The 20,010-nt window shown below is 39.8% G+C and overlaps 1 protein-coding gene across 2 annotated transcripts in view; it reads right to left on the bottom strand.

Moving 5' to 3' along the window:
• C1H3orf70 (chromosome 1 C3orf70 homolog) overlaps positions 1-18,886 on the bottom strand; it is a 120,175-nt gene extending 101,289 nt beyond the window's left edge. The window contains exon 1 of one of the 2 annotated variants that reach the window (XM_086397463.1): positions 18,420-18,886. In XM_086397463.1, the coding sequence (XP_086253589.1) occupies positions 18,420-18,615 (196 nt within the window). In that variant the 5' untranslated portion in view covers positions 18,616-18,886. The remainder of the gene's footprint in view (positions 1-18,419) is intronic. The other variant, XM_086397474.1, reaches the window with a different exon arrangement.
• Positions 18,887-20,010: the final 1,124 nt, after the last annotated feature.

A 20,010-nucleotide genomic window follows, 5' to 3' on the forward strand; every position in this document is an offset into this window, starting at 1 on the left:
GCAAATGTATATGAAGCAAAAACTGAAAGGAGTAAAAGACAAATCCATAACTGAGTATATAAGACATCAACAATCCTTTTCAACAAATGACAGAAAATATTAGAAAACAAACAAGGATGTACTAAACAACACAAGCAACCAGTAGAATCTAACAGACATTTATAGAACACTTCACCTAACAGAATACCCACACTTTTTAAGTGTCAATGATACTTGGACCAGTTGTTTACTTGCTAAGCAGTGTCCAACTCTTTGCAACCCATGAACTGCAGCAAGCCAGGCTTCCCTGTCCTTCACTATCTCCTAGAGTTTGCTCAGACTCAAGTCCACTGATTCAGTGATACCATCCAACCATCTCATCATCTGGGGCCTTCTTTTCCTCCTGTCCTCAATTTTTCCCAGCATCAGGGTCTTTTCCAATGAGTCGGCTCTTCGCATCAGGTGGCCAGAGTATTTGCACTTCAGCTTCAGCATCAGTCCTTCTAGCAAATATTCAGGGTTGATTTCCTTTAGGATTGACTGGTTTGCTCTCCTTGCTGCCCAAGGGACTCTCAAGAGTCTCCTACAGCACAGTTCAAAGGCATCAATTCTTTGACATTCAGCCTTCTTTATGGTCCAATTCTCCCATCTGTACATGACTACTGGAAAAACCACAGCTTTGACTATAAGGACCTTTTTCGGCAAAGTGATGTCTCTGCTTTTTAACATGCTATCTAGGTGTGTCATAGCTTTTCTTCCTAGAAGCAAGCATTTTTTAATTTCATGGCTGCAGTCAGCATCTGCAGTGATTCTGGAGCCCAAAAAAAATAGTCTGTCACTGTTTCCATTTTATCCCCATCTATTTGCCATGAAGTGATGGGACTGGATGTCATGATGTTAATTTTCTTAATGTTGAATTTTAAGCCAGCTTTTCACTCTCTTCTTTCACCTTCATCAAGAGGCTCTTAAATTCCTCTTTACTTTTCGCCATTAGAGTGGTGTCATCTGCATATCTGAGGTTATTGATATTTCTCCCGGTTTTAAGTTTAAAAGAATTAAAATCACACAAAATGTGTTCTGTGATTAAAATGAAAAACCAAGTAACAAAATTATATCAAGAAAATCTCCAAACACTTGGAAACTAAACATACTTCTAAATAATCCACGAATCAGAAAGATATATCAAAAGAAATCAAAACATGAGCCTAATGAAAGCTAAAATAAAACATATCAAAACTGTGGGGTACACCTAAAGCAATGGTGAGATGGATTTTTATAACAATAACTGCATACATTAGAAAAGAAGAAAAGCCTCAAATCAGTCATCTAAGTTCCCATATTTAAGATTCTTAAAAAGTGGGCAGCACAAAATAAACTCAAAGCAAGCAGAAGAGAAGGAAGGACATAATAAAGATGAGAGAAGAAATCAGTGACAATGAACTCAGAAAAATAATAGAGAAAATAAATGAAACAAAGAGCTAGTTCTGCAAACAGGTCAATAAAATTAACACACACACAAATTTGACAACTTAGAATGAAATGGATCAATTCCTCAAAAATTACAAACTACCACAACTCATCCATTGGCAATTATTTGAATATTGTTTAATAAGGAAACTAAATTATTAATTTAGTTTTTTAGGCTTTTTATTGAAGTACAGTTGATTTATAATGTTGTGTTAGTTCCTGGTTACAGCAAAGAGATCCATATATATGTATGTATATAAATAATATTTTTCAGATTCTTTTAAATTATAATTTATTACAAGATACTGAATATAATTTCCTGTGCTATACAGTATTGAAATAGTAATTTTAAAAGTTTCCAGACCCAGATGACTTCATTAGAGAATTTCACCAAATGTTTAAGAAAAATGAGCATCAATTCTAAACAAGTTCTTTCAGAAAATAGGCTAGGAATAAAAAATTCCCAATTCATTGTATAAAACTAGTATTACTATTGCCCTGATATCAAAACCACACAAAGACAGTCTAAAAGAGAAAACTATAGACTAACACTCCTCATAAATATAGACATAAAGATCCGTCACAAATTATCAACAAACAGAATTCAGCAATATATCAAAAGAATTACACACCATAACCAAGTGACGCTTATTCCAGGGGTGCAAAGCTGACATATCTAACAAAATTTGATACTTATTCATAATAACAACTTTGATAAAACAGGAATAGAAAAGGATTTCCTCAATAAAAAGACACCACAAAAAATCTAACACTAACATTGTACTTAAAGATGAAAAATCTAATGCTTCCCTCCTAAGGAGAAAAGAACAAGGCACAGATATCTGTTCTTTTTCAACATAGTTCCAGAAGTTCTAGCCAGTGCAACAAAGCAGAAAAGGGGGAAAGGGAAAAGCCATATGAATTGGAGGCAAAAAACATAAATAAAACTGTCGCCACCTGCATATGAAATGACTGTCTAAATAGAAAATCCCCCCCCCAATTTTTTTTTTTTAACTCTTGGAACTAATAAGTGAGTTCAACTAGGCCACAGAATGCAAAATAAACTGAATGAAAAATGAAAATCACTTACATTCCTATATCCTAGCAATAAACATATACAAGCAATAAAATTTGGCAATAAACACCAAGATTAAAAACTCAATACATTTGTAATTTTTAAAATTGTAAATGTGAGTGACTGAAAGTCATCAGTTGTGTCCAACTCTTTGCAACCCCATGGACTGTAGCCTGCCAGGCTCCTCTGCCAGGCAAGAATACTGGAGAGGTTAGCCATCTCTTCTCCAGGAGATCTTCCCAATCCAGGGATCGAACCCAGGTCTCTTACACTAAAGGCAGATTGTAAATACTTATGTATGATTCAAACAAAATATATACAGGACTTATATGCTAAAACTTATACAATGTTGATGAAATAAATCAAAGATTTAAATAAATGGAGGGACATACCATGTTCACGGAACGAAGAGTCAACATAAGGAAGATTTTTAACTCTCCCAAAGCTGACTTCGGAGAAGGCAGTGGCAACCCACTCCAGTACTCTTGCCTGGAAAATCCCAGGGACGGAGGAGCCTGGTAAGCTGCAGTCCATGGGGTCGCTAGGAGTCGGACACGACTGAGCGACTTCACTTTTACTTTTCACTTTCATACATTGGAGAAGGAAATGGCAACCCACTCCAGTGTTCTTGCCTGGAGAATCCCAGGGACGGGGGAGCCTGGTGGGCTGCCGTCTACGGGGTCGCACAGAGTCGGACACGACTGAAGCGACTTAGCAGCAGCAGCAGTAGCAGCAAAGGTGACTTACAGGTTTATCAAAATCCTAGCAAGAGTTATGTATTGGGTGACCAGAAAGTTCATTCAGTTTTTCTTTTTTTTTTTTGTAACACTGTATGGAAAAACCCGAACCAACGTCTTAGCCAACCCAACAGATACAGAAAATGTTATTCTACAATTCATATGGAAAGGTAAAGGAACTAGAATAGCTAAAACAATTCTGAAAAAAACAAAAAGCAAAGTAGGAAGACCCAGACTACCAGGTTTAAAGACACGTTCTGTCGCTATAGTGTCAACACTGTGTGGTGTCAGCAGAGGAACAGACACAGAGATCAGTGGAGCAGAGCAGAGAAACAGACTACACAACATGCTTTTTGACAAAGGTGCAAAAAGCAGTTCAATAGAGGAAAGGCTGCCTTTTCAACAAGTACTGCTGCAGCAATGTGGACATCCATAGGCAAACAAAAACAAAAAGAATCCACAAAACCTGGATCTAAAATGGACACCTTATACAAAAACTCAAAATGGATCACAGACTTAAATGTAAAACTAAAACCTGTAACAGCTTTAGGAAAAAATCTTTAGGATCTCAGGTTAAGCAGAGAGTTCTAAAAAGCACCAAAAGCATCATCTATAACAGGAAATTTCATAAACCTGACTTCATCAAAATTCTTAAATTTTGATCCACAAAGGACTCTGTAAGAGGATGAAAAGACAAGCTACAGAACTATGAGAAAATGTGAACTACTGCTCTGACAAAAGACCAGTGCACAGAATATATTAAGAACTCTCAAAACTCAACAGCCAAAAAAAAAAAACCAATTAAAGAAGAAAAGAAGTCTCTTCAGCAAATAGTATTGGAACAACTGGATATAAACATGCAAAAGCAAAAAAATCTAGATGTAGACTTTTTACTCTTCACATACATTAACCCCAAATGAATCACAGGCCTAAATGTAAAATACAGAACTATAAACTCCTAAAAGATAACAAATGAAAAAACCTAGGTGACCTTGGGTATGGTGATGCCTTTTTAAATATAACACCAAAGACACGATCCATGAAAGAAATAACTAATAACCTTGATTTATTTAAAATTAAAAACTTCTGCTCTGTGAAAGAAAATATAAAGAGAATTAGAAAACAAGTCACAGACTGGAAGAAAACATTTGAAAAACACACACATGGAACGGCCCAAATCTGGAACACTGACACCAGCAAAGCTGGACAGGGTGTGGAGCAACAGCAACGCTCAAACATTTCCAGTGGAAATGAAAATAATACAGTCCCTCTGGAAGACAGACTCTTACCATACAATCCAGCAATCACACTTCTTGGTATTTATTTACACAAAGGAGTGGAAAACTTCCATTCACACGAAAACCTGCACACAGATGTTTATGGCAGCTTTCCTCGTAACTGCCAAAAATTAGAAGCAGCCGAGATGTCCTTTAGTAGATGAATGAAGAAACCGTAGTGTACAAGACCCCAGACAGCAAAAACAATCTTGAGAAAGAAGAACAAAGCTGGCGGTACCATGCTTCTCGGCTTCAAACTAGACTTCATTCTTGGTGATGATGATTTGAAATTTGATGTCAAAAGCAAAAATAAGAAGGTGGGAACACATCAAACTAAAAAGCTTATGCAGAAGAAAAGGAACCATTAACAAAATGAAAAAGTAACCTCCCCAATGGGAGAAAATACCTTCAAATCATATAACTCATTATGGGTTAATATCCAAAATATATAATGAACTCGCTAAATTCAATACCCAAAAAATCTGGTTTAAAAATGGGCAAACAATCTGAATAGACCTTTTTCCAAAGAAGACATACAGATGGTCAACACATGAAAAGGAGCTCAACATCACTAATCATCAGGGAAATGCAAATCAGAACAAAAATGAGGTATCACCTCACACCTGCTAGAACAGCTGTTATTAAAAAACACCCAAGAAATAACCAGAAATAAGCGTTGGTGAGGCTGTGGAGAAAAGGGAACCACTGGTGCTATTGGTGGGGATGCAAACTGGTGCAGCTACTATGGAAGACAGTATGAAGGTCTCTCAAAAAATTAAACACAGAACTACATATGATCCAGCAATTCCACCTCTGGGTGTGCATTTGAAGAAAATGAAAGTGTTGATTTGGAAAGATATACACACCCGCCTGTTCACAGCAGCATTATTTACAACTGCCAAGACACTGAAATAATCTAAGTATCCACCACCACGTGAATTGATAAAGAAAATGTGCTATATGTGCAGAATATTATTCAGTCATATAAAAGAATGAAAGCTTACCATTTGTGACAACATGGATGGACCTTGAGGGCATTACGGTAAGTGATATAAGTCAAACAGAAGAAGATAAATACCATATATTCTCACTTACACATGGATTAAAAAAAAAATAAAAATCTGAAAACTCACAGGTAGAGGAAACAGACTGGTGGTTGCCAAAAGCATGGTGGTGAGAGAATGGGGCAAAATGAGTGAAGATGGTCAAAATGGCCAAATTTCAGTTATAAAATAAACTATCATTAGGGATGCATGGGAGAAGGCAGTGGCACCCCACTCCAGTACTCTTGCTTGGAAAATCCCATGGATGGAGAAGCCTGGTGGGCTGAAGTCTATGGGGTCGCTAAGAGTCGGACACGACTGAGCGACTTCACTTTCACTTTTCACTTTCATGCATTGGAGAAGGAAATGGCAACCCATGGGAGAAGACAGTGGCACCCCACTCCAGTGTTCTTGACTGGAGAATCCCAGGGATGGGGGAGCCTGGTGGGCTGCCGTCTCTGGGGTCGCACAGTCGGACACGACTGAAGCAACTTAGCAGCAGCAGGGATGCATGAGTGCTAAGTTGTTTCAGTCATATCCAACTCTGCAACCCTACAGGCTGCAACCATAGCCCGCCAGGCTCCTGTGTCCACAGAATTCTCCAGGCAAGAATACTGGCATGGGTTGCCATGCCCTCCTCCAGGGGATCTTCCCAATCCAGAGATCAAACCCATGTCTTCTATGTCTCCTGCACTGGCAGGTGGGTTCTTTACCATTAGCACCACCTGATAATTGGGAATAGTTGTTTCAGTTATTGTAACTATAATAATAGTTAATAATACTCTACTGTATATTTTCAAGTTGCTACCAGAGTACATCTTAAATTAAAAGTTCTCAGCATAGGAAAAAAATCTGTAACTATGTATGGTGATGGATGTTAACTAGACTTACTGCAATGATCACTTCACTGTATACACAAATACTGAATCACTATGCTGTACCCCTGAAACAAATGTCAGTTATACCTCAATTTACTTTTGTAAAAAAAATAATTAAAAAAAAACAAAACTGTGGTACATCCAGGTGATGGAATATTATTCAGCACTAAAAAGAAATGAGCTACCAAGCCATGAAAAGACATGGAGAAATGCACATTAATAAGTGGAAGAAGCCAGTCTGAAAAGACTATATACTGTATGATTCCAACTATATGACATTCTGGAGAAAATAAAACAATGGAGACAATGAGAAAAATCAGTGGTTTCCAAGGGGAGGGTATTTTTAGAGCAGTGAAAACACTCTGGATGGTATTATAAATGATGCATGCATGTCATTATTGTCCATATTCATAGAATGTGCAACACCTGGAGTGAAGCCGAAGGTAAACTGTGCACCTTAGATAACTATGATGTGTCAGTATAGGTTCATCCTGGGTTAAAAAAAATGTACAATTCTGATAAATAATAATAGACAAGGCTATGCACATGTGGGGGCAAAATACACGGGAAAGCTCCATACCTGCCTCTTGATTTTGCTGTAAACCTAAAACTGCTCTTAAAAAAGTCTTAAAAATTAAAGACACTTCACCAAAGAGGATATACAAATGGTGAATAAGCACATCAATGTTAACCATCAGGTAAATGCAAATTAAAATCAAAATGAGTGATCAGTACACATCTGTCAGATCACTAAAACAAAAATAGCAGCACCACCAAACACTGACAGGAAATGTGGTGAAGAAACTGGATCACTCATACATTGCTGGCAGGAATGTAAAATGGTACGGTAACCATGGAAAACAGTTTAGCAGTTACTTAAAAAACTAAATGTGCAACCTCCACATAACCAAGCATTTGTGCTTCTGGGCATTTATTCCCGAAAAATGAAGGCTTTTGTTCACACAGTAAACCATACACAAAGGTTTACAGCAGGCTTATTTATAATAACTAAAAACCAGAAACAAGCCAGGTGTCCTTCAGTGGGTGAACAGGTAAACAAACTGCGGTACACATACAGCATGGAACACTACTTAGCCATAAAAAGGAACGAGCTATTGAAACACCCAACAAACAGAACGAATCGCCAGAGTTATTACGCTGAGTGGAAAAAGCCAATCCCCAAAGGTTACATAACATATGATCTATTTATATAACATCCTGGAAGTGACAAAATTAAAGAAATAGAGAACAGATTAGTAATTGGCAGGGATTAATTAGGGCTGGTGCAGAAGTGAAAGTGAGTATGGCTATAAAGAGGCAACATGAGGTATCCTTGCAATGCTGAAACTGTTCCTGAACCTATATGTATCAATGACAATTTCCTGGTTATGATATCACACTACAGTTCTGTGAAATACTATCACTGGGAAACTGGATACAGAATATGTGGGATCTCTGTATTATTTCTCACAAATGTATGTGAACCTACAAATTATCTCAAAATTAAAAATTCAATGTAAAAAAGATGAAAAAAGTATACCTGAAATTGATTCAAATCAGAAATAAATGAACCCAACTGATAACATGACCACACAGAAAAAAATTAACTCAAGAAACTTTTGAACAGAGTGTTCTGACTACATACATCCTTCCCAGGATATAGTCTATCTTGAACTTTAAGTCATCAATTTGTCATTGGTAGTGAAACCAATATAATAATTCCTAAACTGTCTTATGGGTAGCTGAAAATAGAAGAAATGGGTAAATATTGTGATATACTGGAAACCAGGGTTTTTACCCACAGAGAAGGCAGGCACAACTACAGAATGGGGAAGGATGAACGAGACACACACTTTCTAAGTCTGTCCACTGAAAGTAACGTGCAGTAGCATCCCGGCAGAAACAGGTGCATTAAAAACCCAGATAATGGTTTCCATACCATTCTTCACTGAAAGGAACATGGGTTTCTTGGAAAAATGACTCATTTCTGGCCTGGAGTGAGGAAATCACTAGGTAAGTCTGGAATATCTTTACTGCTTCAGAAAGCAGTAAAGTAAAATGATAGGGACATGTCAAAAGGTCACAAAGCCATCTTGAAGACGCTCTCATTGCCCAAATGTAGGACAATTTGAGCATCAAAAAAAAATATGATGCTTGATTATAGCACATTAAAAAGAATCAAGTTGCCTATCATATTACCTAAAAGAGAAGAGATACAAAGAAAAGAAACCTCTTCAAACGCCATCAAATGTTAGGAAGGACAGAATTAGAATATCACTATCAACACGATGTAATAAGTGATTGACACAGACTCTCTAGTCAATACTAAAATCAATGGGTTAAAGTTTATTGGGGAACAGGATATTCACTCAGTGTCCAAGTATCACTCCACAGTTACTTACTCTTACTAAGTGATTAAAATGACTATACAAAAAAAGTAACAAAGGAGAAACAATATGTCTATACTGACAGATTTGGCAGTCATCACCCTACACAAGTAGAACACAGGGACCTATGTCTCCTCCTATAATGCTATACAAGGGATACAACAGCACAAATTTAATATCTAGGCAAAAATGTTTAACCTAAATCTAATAAGGCAAATTTAAAACATGGGATATACTACAGACAGTTAATCTGGACTCTTCAAAAACTTCAATACCACCCAAAAAAGTATGATTATTCTAGAATGTTTAAAGGGGAGACTGAAGTGATACAATAATGAAATGTGATGCATGAATGTTTTTATTCCACTGATTTATTTCACTTGTTAAACCATTTTACTAAGGTATGACTGACACAGAAAAAGCTGTACAGATTTAATACATAAAATGTGATGAGTGCAGAGGTAAGTATACACCTGTGAAACCATCGCCACAGTCTATGCCATTAAAATATCCGTGTGATATATGAATCTTGATTGGCTCTCGAGTTGAAAAGTCAGCTATAAAATTAATTTTTTGACAATTAAGGAAACTGTGTATTAGATGGTGTCGCTGAGTTCATGTTACTATCTTAGGTGTGATTAGTATTGTGGTTTCATAGCAAAATGAGAGGTATGCTGAAATATTTAGGTGAAATGCCACGTCAGCAACTTACTTTTAAATGAAAAAAAGCACATGTATGTGCATGTGTGTGTGTGTGCAGACAGAAAGAAAAAACAAATGAGTCTAACAGACACAAAACACCACAATTATTACACAAAATACCAAATCACTACAAAACTCTTTTAGTGTTTTCATCTCACTAAAGGTCTGTTTAAATGAGATACAGAGGAAGAAATAACATTCTATGTCACACTAAGAATCTAGTTTTAAATGGGCAAATAAGCACTAGGGAGGTTAAAAAATTTGTCCTGAATGGACTTTTTCAGGGCATTGTGCAGATACAGATATTGTAGCTGCTGACCACTTCAGACATTGCATGTTTTTGGTAGTGTGCTTACAGAATACTGCTAAATATCAGAATATTGAAGAACAAACCAACAATAAGAAGAAAAGAAACACAAAACAAAAATTCTGTGAATTTTAGTAAAGTAACTTGCAAAAACAGTTAATTCTACTTTGTCCATCATTCTAGCAGCCAGGACTCCTCCTAAAAAGCATAGTTTTATACACTTTGCAACCAGTCCAAAAACCTTCATGTTGCATATAATTAGCACTTTGCCATTTTTCTACACAAAATCAATATTCCAGATGATACCCAAGTATTGTTACAGGATAGCAATCATTAAAGTTAGTATGTGCAGCTTCACTTTAACAGCTTTATAATATTCTGATCCTTTGAAACATATTAACCCATGTTTGATACAATACTTCTATATCATGTTTGATATAATGTTTGCTATAATATAATAATAATACTTATTAACTGGTGTATCTAATTAATCAGAACTATCCATTGCTTAACAATGGTGGAAAATAGGATAGAGCAGGGGAGTGGAAGAGCACAAAATAAAATTCCAAGGTAAAAAGTAGATAAATTATCACAAAGTAGCTATTATGAAATAGATCTTCCCACAATGAGGACAACTGAAAAACTTGATTTCTAAAGGTCATTCTATTCAAAATGTATGTTTTTACCATCTGTGTTGAAGTGTGTAACTGAACAAATGAGTGTGGTTACAAAGTGAATCCCAGATTAACCGGGACATTTGTTCAAGGAGAAGCAGTTGGAGTTTGGGTTTTTGACATATCACCACTATGATAATGTAACTACGTTATTATCCCCGTATTAAAAATGATGAAACTGAAAGAAGGAAGTTAAGTAACTTCCCCCAAACCATGTAACTAGCCAGTGGGCAGAGCCAGGATTCAGACACAAAGCCCAACTGCAGAGCCTGTCCCTGGGATGACTATACTAATATTTCCATCGCTTGTTTTGAGGAGGGGCTGATGCTGAACACCTGCACTAAGTACTCTGCTTATGTCATTTAATCTTCACAACAACCCTGTGAGGTAGGATTCTCATTCCTATTTTTCAGAAGAGAACACTGAAGCTGAGAAAGGTTGAGTAACCTACCCGAAGCTATCCTGCCAATGAATGGAAGAACCAGGACGGAATTCAAGTGCGTCTGACTCCAAAGCCCTCACTCTTTCTACGACCACACTCTGTCCTCACATTTTATATATAAAGCACTTTATTTTTCAAGAAAGCATATCTTCTTCTAGATAACTGTTAGTTTAAGTTAAACATATGTCCCTGTGTTTATTTGGAATTAATAACACTTAACTTCTCTGAAGATATTCTTTCTTGTGAAGTAATGAGGTTCCACAACATGAGAGGATAAACTTAAACTGAGGGTGTTATAATGCAGGGAATAGTCATAAAAAGGTCCTCAAAAGCTGTTTGGTTCAAACCTTTTAAAGTTCATCAGTCTTGGAAACCAGTAATAATTAACGGTACACATGCAAAGCTCACCAAAAGAGGCTTGCACTAGTCAGGGATCATCTGAAGATACGACATGACTGAAACTTCATATTATACAAATACATCATTAAATATCTTTTATTTAACTTCTCATTTTGTATTGAAGTATAGCCAATTAACAATGTTGTGATGGTTTCAGGTGAACAGCAAAGGACTCAGCCATATGTATATACATGTATCCATTCTCCCCCAAACCCCCTTCCCATTCAGGCTGCCACATAACATTCAGCAGAGTTCCCTGTGCTATACAGTAGGTCCCTGTTGGTTATCCATTTAAAATATAGCAGCGTGCACATGTAGATCCCAAACTCCATTAAATGCTTTTTAAAAGCCTAGTTGTACAGTTTGCAACCACTCCAAAAAGTTCATATTGCATATAGTTGCCCTTCTCTTAAAATAAGAAACCATTCTTATTTTTCCTTATTTATTTAAATCCTCCTTGTTCCAAAGAGAATCTGAAATAGCTGAAATCCTCCTTATTGTACCTTGAGCAGAACCAAGAAACCCAGAGCCTGGGTACCAGCTGGTCTGTGAGATTCTAATACACTGACCACATGTGGCCAGGGCTACTTCGTGGGACCTCCAGCAAGTGCCCACCTAAAAAATGAGGATAATAACAATAGCTACTTCCCAAGGCCGTCGTGAAGTGCAAATGAGCTAACACACGCATAAAGTTACAATTGTGCCTGCATATAAACAACAAGTGTGCTGTCATCTATTATCGAAACACCACTTAGATGGAAAAACACCTATGAGCTTTCTCTATCTCTGGATAAAAGAGAAAACTCAGAAACTGACTTCACCTCTGCACTGGCTAACACCTGAATCCTCTTCCTTTAATTACCAGACATAGAAAGAGGCCTCATTAGAAGAAAAAACCTTCAGCTGACTCCTCCATCTAATCAAACTACCACTCCCTTTTTTGCCAGTTTTCACTGTCAGACATCTCAAATATATTTTCTGTAGCTTCTGTTACTGATATGCCTGAGCTGCCCTTTGGGAAAACCAGCTGGCATTACCCCGGGGAAGTCAGAACTTGATTTGGGAGGTTGAGTAGAAGCAGGAAAATAGAACAAACAGAGTATGCAAAAACCATAATGCTAATACACTAGCTAGTGGACAGACCTATACTTGCCCCAAGGTCCTGACAGTTAAATCCTCTAATCAGCTTTCTTTCCCTATAGGACATATAAAAATAGGAGGCCAGATTATAACCAAACACTTGCTGAGATAGTCCAGTCACAAGACCAGACATTTAAGCCTCTAGGCTGTGCCACCTTCTCTGAAGAGTCCTGGGAAAAAACATTTCCAAATTCTGCCTTTCCTACTCCCATTTTTCTGTAATTCGATGCTGCCTATCCACCTTCTGCTTTAACAGTTTTTCTTTAGATATGTTAATATCATCTATTAGACTACATCAAGTCCCACTCTTCCTGCTTTCAACCTGAAAGAGACATCTTTTAAGATGTCTTCTGCAGAAAACTGAGCTCACCTATTGTGTGATTTTATTAAGCCAAAGAAGCTGAGTTCTGCTGGTGGTACAGACATCACATCACACACATGACCCCACCTCTACCTATCCATCCCCGCCTCACCCCCAACACCCTCTCATCACTTTCTCTTTGATAGTTCTTAACTTGGATTTCACGCCTCACCATATTCAGGGATCTCTTTACACTTCCCATTCTTCTGTACTTCACTATGGCAATTGATACAATTTGCCACCTATTTCTTAAAAACTTTCCCCATCACTGGTTTTAACAAAGCCAAAAAACTGTTGATTTTGCTCATTAACTTTAAATTGCTCTAGAATGCCTGTAGTGGTTAAGACTCCAGGCCCAAGAATCAGACAGACAAGGCTTCAAATCCAGGTTCTACTCCTTACTAGCTACATGCCCACGGGAAAGTCACTTGACTTCTTTAAGCATTTCTCCTCCACTATAGAATGGACATAATAACATCATTGGTTATTGAATGCTTAGCATAATCAGCTTACTCTGGCACAAAGTAATCACTCAATAAATATTAACTACTATCTTTGTGTCCTAATTCTCTTATCCTGGTATTTTATTCCCTTTCTACCTTGAAGAATTCATGATCGCAAATAGCTGTGCTATAATTAAGTATACTCCTTAAGTTATTCTTGCAAAACTAAACCTTTCAGCCTCTTCTTCAGTAATTAAAAAAAAAAAAAAATCACTATTTCTAGTTTCACCAATATCTAAGAAATAACCTGCTGAAAACAAATTTCATCTTCATACGCTTTCTTAAAGCACTCCTTTCCCTTGGCCTCTGTAATACCATGCTTTCCAGATTTTTTCTTCTTTGGCCATCTCTTCCTAGATTCAATTGCCAGCTCATCCTCCTGTAACCAGCCTCTACATGTTAAGTGTTCTAAAGGGAAAGCCTAAAGGGTTTCTTCATTTCTCACACTATAACTTCTCCGCTGGCAATCTCATGCTTCATCATGGCTACAACTGCAATCTATAAAGAAGTTACAGACTTCCATATTATCTCCAGTGCAGACTTCTCCAAGCTCTATATCCTCTATATCCAAATGCCTACTGACATCGCCACGCAATGACAAGGCAACATAAACTCAATAGATACAAAACTGGATTCATGGTCTTTGTGGATTCATGATTCCATGATCATCCAAACCTAGTTCTTCTCCAGTATGTGGTTGTTAGTGAATGAACAGCATCACCATCCATCCAAGCTGCATAAGGCAAAATTCTAGAATCCATCCTTTATAACTATCCTCTTCCTCCCCCTCTAAATCTAATCTGTTCTAATTTCCATTAAATAGACATTGTTGCATGAATTTCAACCTATTTTTTTACACTAATATGAAAATATTCTCCCATGCCGATTTCATCCCCCCACTACTCATTTCACCATTATAATGCCAAGGTCTCTAGCAACTGGAACTTCCCCACTGTCCAGTTCATCCCTCCCTAACACCTCAACAATCAAATTTCTTATTTCTTCTAACATTCTATCTACTCCAGTCACAAAAAAGCTACTTTACAATATCTACATATGATTTATTGTTTACCATCCCTCTTCCCTAGCCAAGCCATATCTTTTCCTCTCTCAAAACTCTTCTTGGAATCCTTCATTTGTTAAACCAACCCAATACCACTCCTTAAAAAAAAAATAAAGGTTCAGATTCAGTGCCATAATTCAATCAGCCCAATAATCTATCTCTGACAGAGACATCAATAGAACATATCCAGTTTTCATCACAGACATAGTCCTCAAAATTGATTACCCAAATATACTATTTCCTTTACATCAAGCACTGCATCTGTCAACATATACACAGTTTGTGTCTTTCATGAACAGGTATGCACTTGCAGCCTTTTCTACTTCATAAGGTTATAAATTTCACAAATTTAACATCAACCATATAAAACTGAATTTCCTTTATTTGTTCTGAATTTCCTCTCTCAAGCATCTCAAGGTAGTCTTCCTGGTTTAATATTTACCAATTTGGTGAACGAGTTGATCATTTTTCATTCATATCATTTGTGCTTTTAAAGGAATGCAAAAATAAATATAGGATGAATCACACCCTTACACTCTGCTTATGGGACATGATCCAGCTATATTCGTATCTGTATTCCTAGTTTCCATAATAATGTCTCATAAACAGAAGGTGCTCAATGTATGTTCACCAAAATTAAAAGAATTTTATTTAGGACTGATGTTGTGTTCATGCATTCCAAAGGAAGTAGAACTTCTCCAATATGTTAATTCTGCTTCTCTTAAAGAAAAATAATATTGAGGCTTAAAAAGGGTAGAAAGAATTGATGCCTCACACAGGTGAGGAGACTGAACAGGGCAGCTGGCTGCTCTAAATGAACTGAAGCTATTCTTGGATGTGATCACCAAACCACCAGCAGCAGAGGAAGCATGGAATCCCAGAAGGCTGCCAAAGACTGAAAAGAGCAAATAAATGCAGGCTTGATTTAAAAAAAAAAAAAAAGAACTGCGAATGGTCCAGTATACTCAATGCCAGTCCTTTCTAAATTCAGATTATTTAAAAAGTAGCTACTAATCACTTAAAAAAGAAAATGTTAAGCATCTGTGGAATCAACCTGCATTACACTCAACTAATTTCCTTTATTTTTTTTTACAGAAGTATGTTTACAGATAGACATCATGTATCAAAAAGACATAAAAGTAGTATGTTGGGAGAATTTCAACAAAGTATCTGATCAGTATCTCACTAAACCAATATAGATAAGATAAACAAAAGGTGGATAAAGGTATGATAAGGTGTGTGTGTGTGTGTGTGTGCTCAGTCGCTCAGCCATGTCCAACTCTTTGCAACCCCACAGGGACTGTAGCCCACCAGACTCCTCTGTCCATGGAATTTTCCAGGCAAGAATATTGGAGTGGGTTGCCATTTCCTACACCAAATGATCGGACCCCCCAGGGATCGAACTCACATTTCTTGGTCTCCTGTACTGGCAGGCAGATTATAGCTCAACCGCCTGGGAAGCCCAATTAGGTAGTGAGGTAACTGTTAAAATGATCATAACAACAGAGTGCTCATTAATGAATTGTTATGAACCTGAAAGACAGTTCAGGACTTTCATCTGTGGTCTTCTCCTGTTTAACAATTTTATCAATAAGGAAAGAGGAAAATATACGGAAGGGATCTATCTAAGTGATCTGTGAGTAGCCATATCCCAAATATATAACTATGAGATAGGCAAGCGCTCTAACTTATGCCACAAATGTAAAACACACACACAAACAAAAAAGAGGCTTAATGGCTTAGTTCACAGCAAGCTTAGTTCAATCTGACAACGACAAGCTCAATATGATGTGGAGGAAAAGCTAATGTGATGCTAGCTGCAGTAGTAGTATATCAAACAGGCGATATCAGTCCTGCTTAATTTTGGACAGATCATACCACAGCTGGGATATGGTGTACCCTTCTAGGGGTCACTATCTTCATAGAATCATAACCATATCGGCATATGTTCAGAATAGAAAAACCAGGATGCTTAGGGGCCTGAACACCATTAAAGGAAAGGCTGAAAAGAATGGTGGTGGTTTAGTCACTCAGTCATGTCCGACTCTTGCTACCCCATGGACTGCAACCCACCAAGCTCCTCTGTCCATGCGATTTCTCAGGCAAGAATATGGCAGTGGGCAGCCATTTCCTTCTCCAGGGGATTTTCCTGACCCAGGGATCAGACCCTGGGATCGAATCCGCATCTCCTGCACTGTCAGAAGGATTCTTTACCACTGAGCCACCTGGGAAGCCCATAGAAAGGAATGGAGATTTATAAATAGGACAAGATGATGCTTGAGAGGAAAACAATGGCTACCTTCATTCAGTCATTCAACAAATGTGAATTACAAACCTATTTCAGGCCAGATGCTGTGACTAGAGATAGGGTAAAACAGTCTACATCATGTGTATATCTGAAGAGTTGAAACAGACAGGATCTAAAAAAGGTTAAGATTGTTATATATGATTTCATAAGGTAGAAATAGGAGGTGTAGGAAGAAATTCCAATGTAACTGATTTTAGCTCCATATAAGGAAGAGCATTTTTAAGAGTCAAAGCTGTCTAATGAAGGAAGAGGCTGCCTGAGAAGACTGCAAGGTTACCACCAGTTACGGTGTACTCAAAGGGGAGACTGCCGAAATGACAGGCACTGAACTGGACCATCTTTAATGTTCCTCACAATTCACACTATGACTCTTTCTATACTTCCACAGGAAATGGACTCACTGGAGTCACCCTACTTGTGTACTCTAGCATCACAGGTTTCCCACAGTTGTTACTTTCAACTCTTCACCCTGTTCCCCACGGAAGCAATGCCATACAATTAGGAATGGAGCTGAGAGCAACAGGAATAATGAGATATAGGACAAAACAGACCCAACAGTACACAGAATGCAAAAAACCAATACTGTTCAACGTGTCTTGCATTTGTAAAGGAAATGTAAGAATTCTCTATCCCTGAAGTCATAAATTTAACATATTTTATTATGTTCAATTAATAGAAACAAGTATCTGTTATGTACTGCATCTCTTGTTGGGAGCCATTTTTTCTAACCAACGAAGAAAAAATAATTTTAAGATCACTTTGAGAATCTGCATCCTAAATAAACACTACAAACCCTCTATTATAAGGTTATGTGGGAACTAAGTTTAGAATACATTTCTAAAAAGAAATAATTCATCAGATATAGCAGGCCAAATACCATAAACTAATAAAATAGTGAAATTCTGATTAAATGGACACTTAAATATTTTAAAAATCACAGGCAGGATAGACATAAGAGAAAAGGTCTAGACCATTTAGTTCTACAAATTACTTTAAGATCACAGAAGCTTACTTTCATTTTATTTTTGCAATTTTAAAACAGTCTCTATAATACACTGGCTTTATATGCTGGAACTGGGTATTCAAGGAGTTCACCCTTCCAAACTCTTAATATTAACTTCTTGGAAGCAGTCCCTCACTCTTCAGCGCTTTCTCAATCTGGATACAAGAAATGGGCTACGATTCCAAACCCAAGGGTTCTCTTTCTTCTAAATAGCAGCCAGTTAAGACAAAAGTGAAAAAATTAAGAGGTACACATTTTAATCACCAGCCCTGAAAAAAGACTTCCCCTCCAGTTGTCGTCAACTCTGACGGCTCTCTACCCTTTCTCCACACGCGCCTGGTCTTTTCGGTTGAAAAAGAAAACAGGGGCGGGGCGGGGGGCGGGGAGGAATACACCCCAGTTTCCCTGGGACGGGGAGACCCCTTTTGTAGAAGTGGCTAAAAAGGTAGGTTCCCCACAGATTTCATCTCGTTGCTAAGGCAGCGCCGGCCCGACTGGTCCGGCGCGAGGGCAGTTCCCGCCGCCCGGACCCCACGGTGGCCCCGGCCTGCGGCAGGGCAGCCCCGGCCCAGCCAGGCGCCCCCCAGGCCGCACAGTCCCTACTACGACCCCGGACGGCCCCGCGGGAGCCCTCGGGACCGCGGAGAAAGGCGAGGAGACGTGGCTCGACTTACAGTGACACCATCCGAGATGACAGCACCAGTGCAGCTTGAAGCACTTGCCGTGGCTGTGCGTGGCACAGATGGAGAGCCCGTCGCATGGCTGGAAGTCGGGTCTGCGGGCGGCGCAACTCCGCGCCAGGGCCTGAGCCTCGTCCACTTTCTCGCTCTTCCAACCGCGCTCGGGCGCCGGCGCCGCGGCCGCACTCATTTCCTCTCCCTCCGCGGAGCCGAGACCGGGAGCTCGGTAGGAGCGGCGTCTGGGCGGGCAGGAAGCCGAGGCGGGCGCGGCGCGGGCCGGGAGTCAGGTCAGCCCTTGGAGGTGGCGGTAGCAGAGCTGGCGGCGGCGGGAGCGCAGCGGTCCCTAGGCTCGCAGAGGAGCCGCCCCGGGCGCTGCGACCGGGGGCTGGGCCTGCCGCCGCCTTCCCTCCCTCCGCCGTGGCGCGCGCCGCGCCCCCACGTGCACACGCACGCGCACACACGCGCGTTGGCTCCGGCAGACGCCACGAGTCCCCCCGCCAGCCCCGCCTTCTCACACACGGCTGCTCACACACGCTCGGCGGCCCTGCTGCCGCCGCACACTCACTCAACCTCCGTAGGCTGGCCCCCACGGACGGAGGGCTGTTAGGAACACAGCAGCCTCGGAGGCTCGGTTTTCACACGCACGCCAGCTTCCACGCACGCTTCCCCCACACACACTCCCTCCGAAACACATGTTCACACTCCGCGGAGGGCTGTGCACGTTGAGGACCCGGACGCCCAGTGCGCTATAGTCCCTGCGCAGGTGGGAGCGGAGTTTTCACACACGCACAGCCTTGCCCCACGCGCGGCCCACTTTGCTCTCGTACACACACACACACACACACACACACACACACACCCAGAGTGCCGGGGCATATCGGCCCCTGGGGGCACGCACACGTGCACACAGAACACATGTGCGCTCCCCCGGGGCTGTCTCCCGCTCCCAGCGCGGCCCCTGGGGCACACGTCCTGGGCCAAGGCCACCAGCTTGCAGGGCATGGCCTGTGTTAACACCACCACCCGCCCCTTCTCAGCCAGAGGCTGCAGCCCCACCTTGCTAAGCGGGAAGGTTATCAAGCTGGGTGCCATGGGGTTGTGTATGTAACAGAGATGTATTTGTGATGCATGGGACTGGTATGTGGAATGTGTTTCGTGTGTATATTTGTTATGTGGATTAGATGTGGTGTGTATGTGTAATCGGATGTGTTAAGTGTGTGCATGGTATGTGTGTGGTATGTATGATGCCTGTGACTGTAACGTGGACTGTGAGATGTGTGTTCGTGCACATATGTGGCATGGATGCATATGACCACTGTGGAGAGTGAGTGGGGTGTTTTGTATGGTAGGGTATACGTTCTGTATGTGGTATTCAGTAGATGAGTTTCTATGTAACCATGTGTATGTGGGGTGTGGTGGGCACAGTTGTTATGCAGTGTATGTGTCTGTGCTATGTATATGGCAGTGTGGTGCATGTGACTGCTATATTGAGTGTACGTGTGTGGTATATATGGATGGATTTGGTTGGGTGTGGTTCGTGTAGTTGTGGGCATACAAGAAGACTCGTGTTTGCTGTGGACTCTGT

Source organism: Bos grunniens, chromosome 1, assembly GCF_055505025.1.
Source record: "Bos grunniens cultivar Pamir isolate PY7600 chromosome 1, Bosgru_T2T1.0, whole genome shotgun sequence".
Lineage (NCBI taxonomy): Eukaryota > Metazoa > Chordata > Mammalia > Artiodactyla > Bovidae > Bos > Bos grunniens.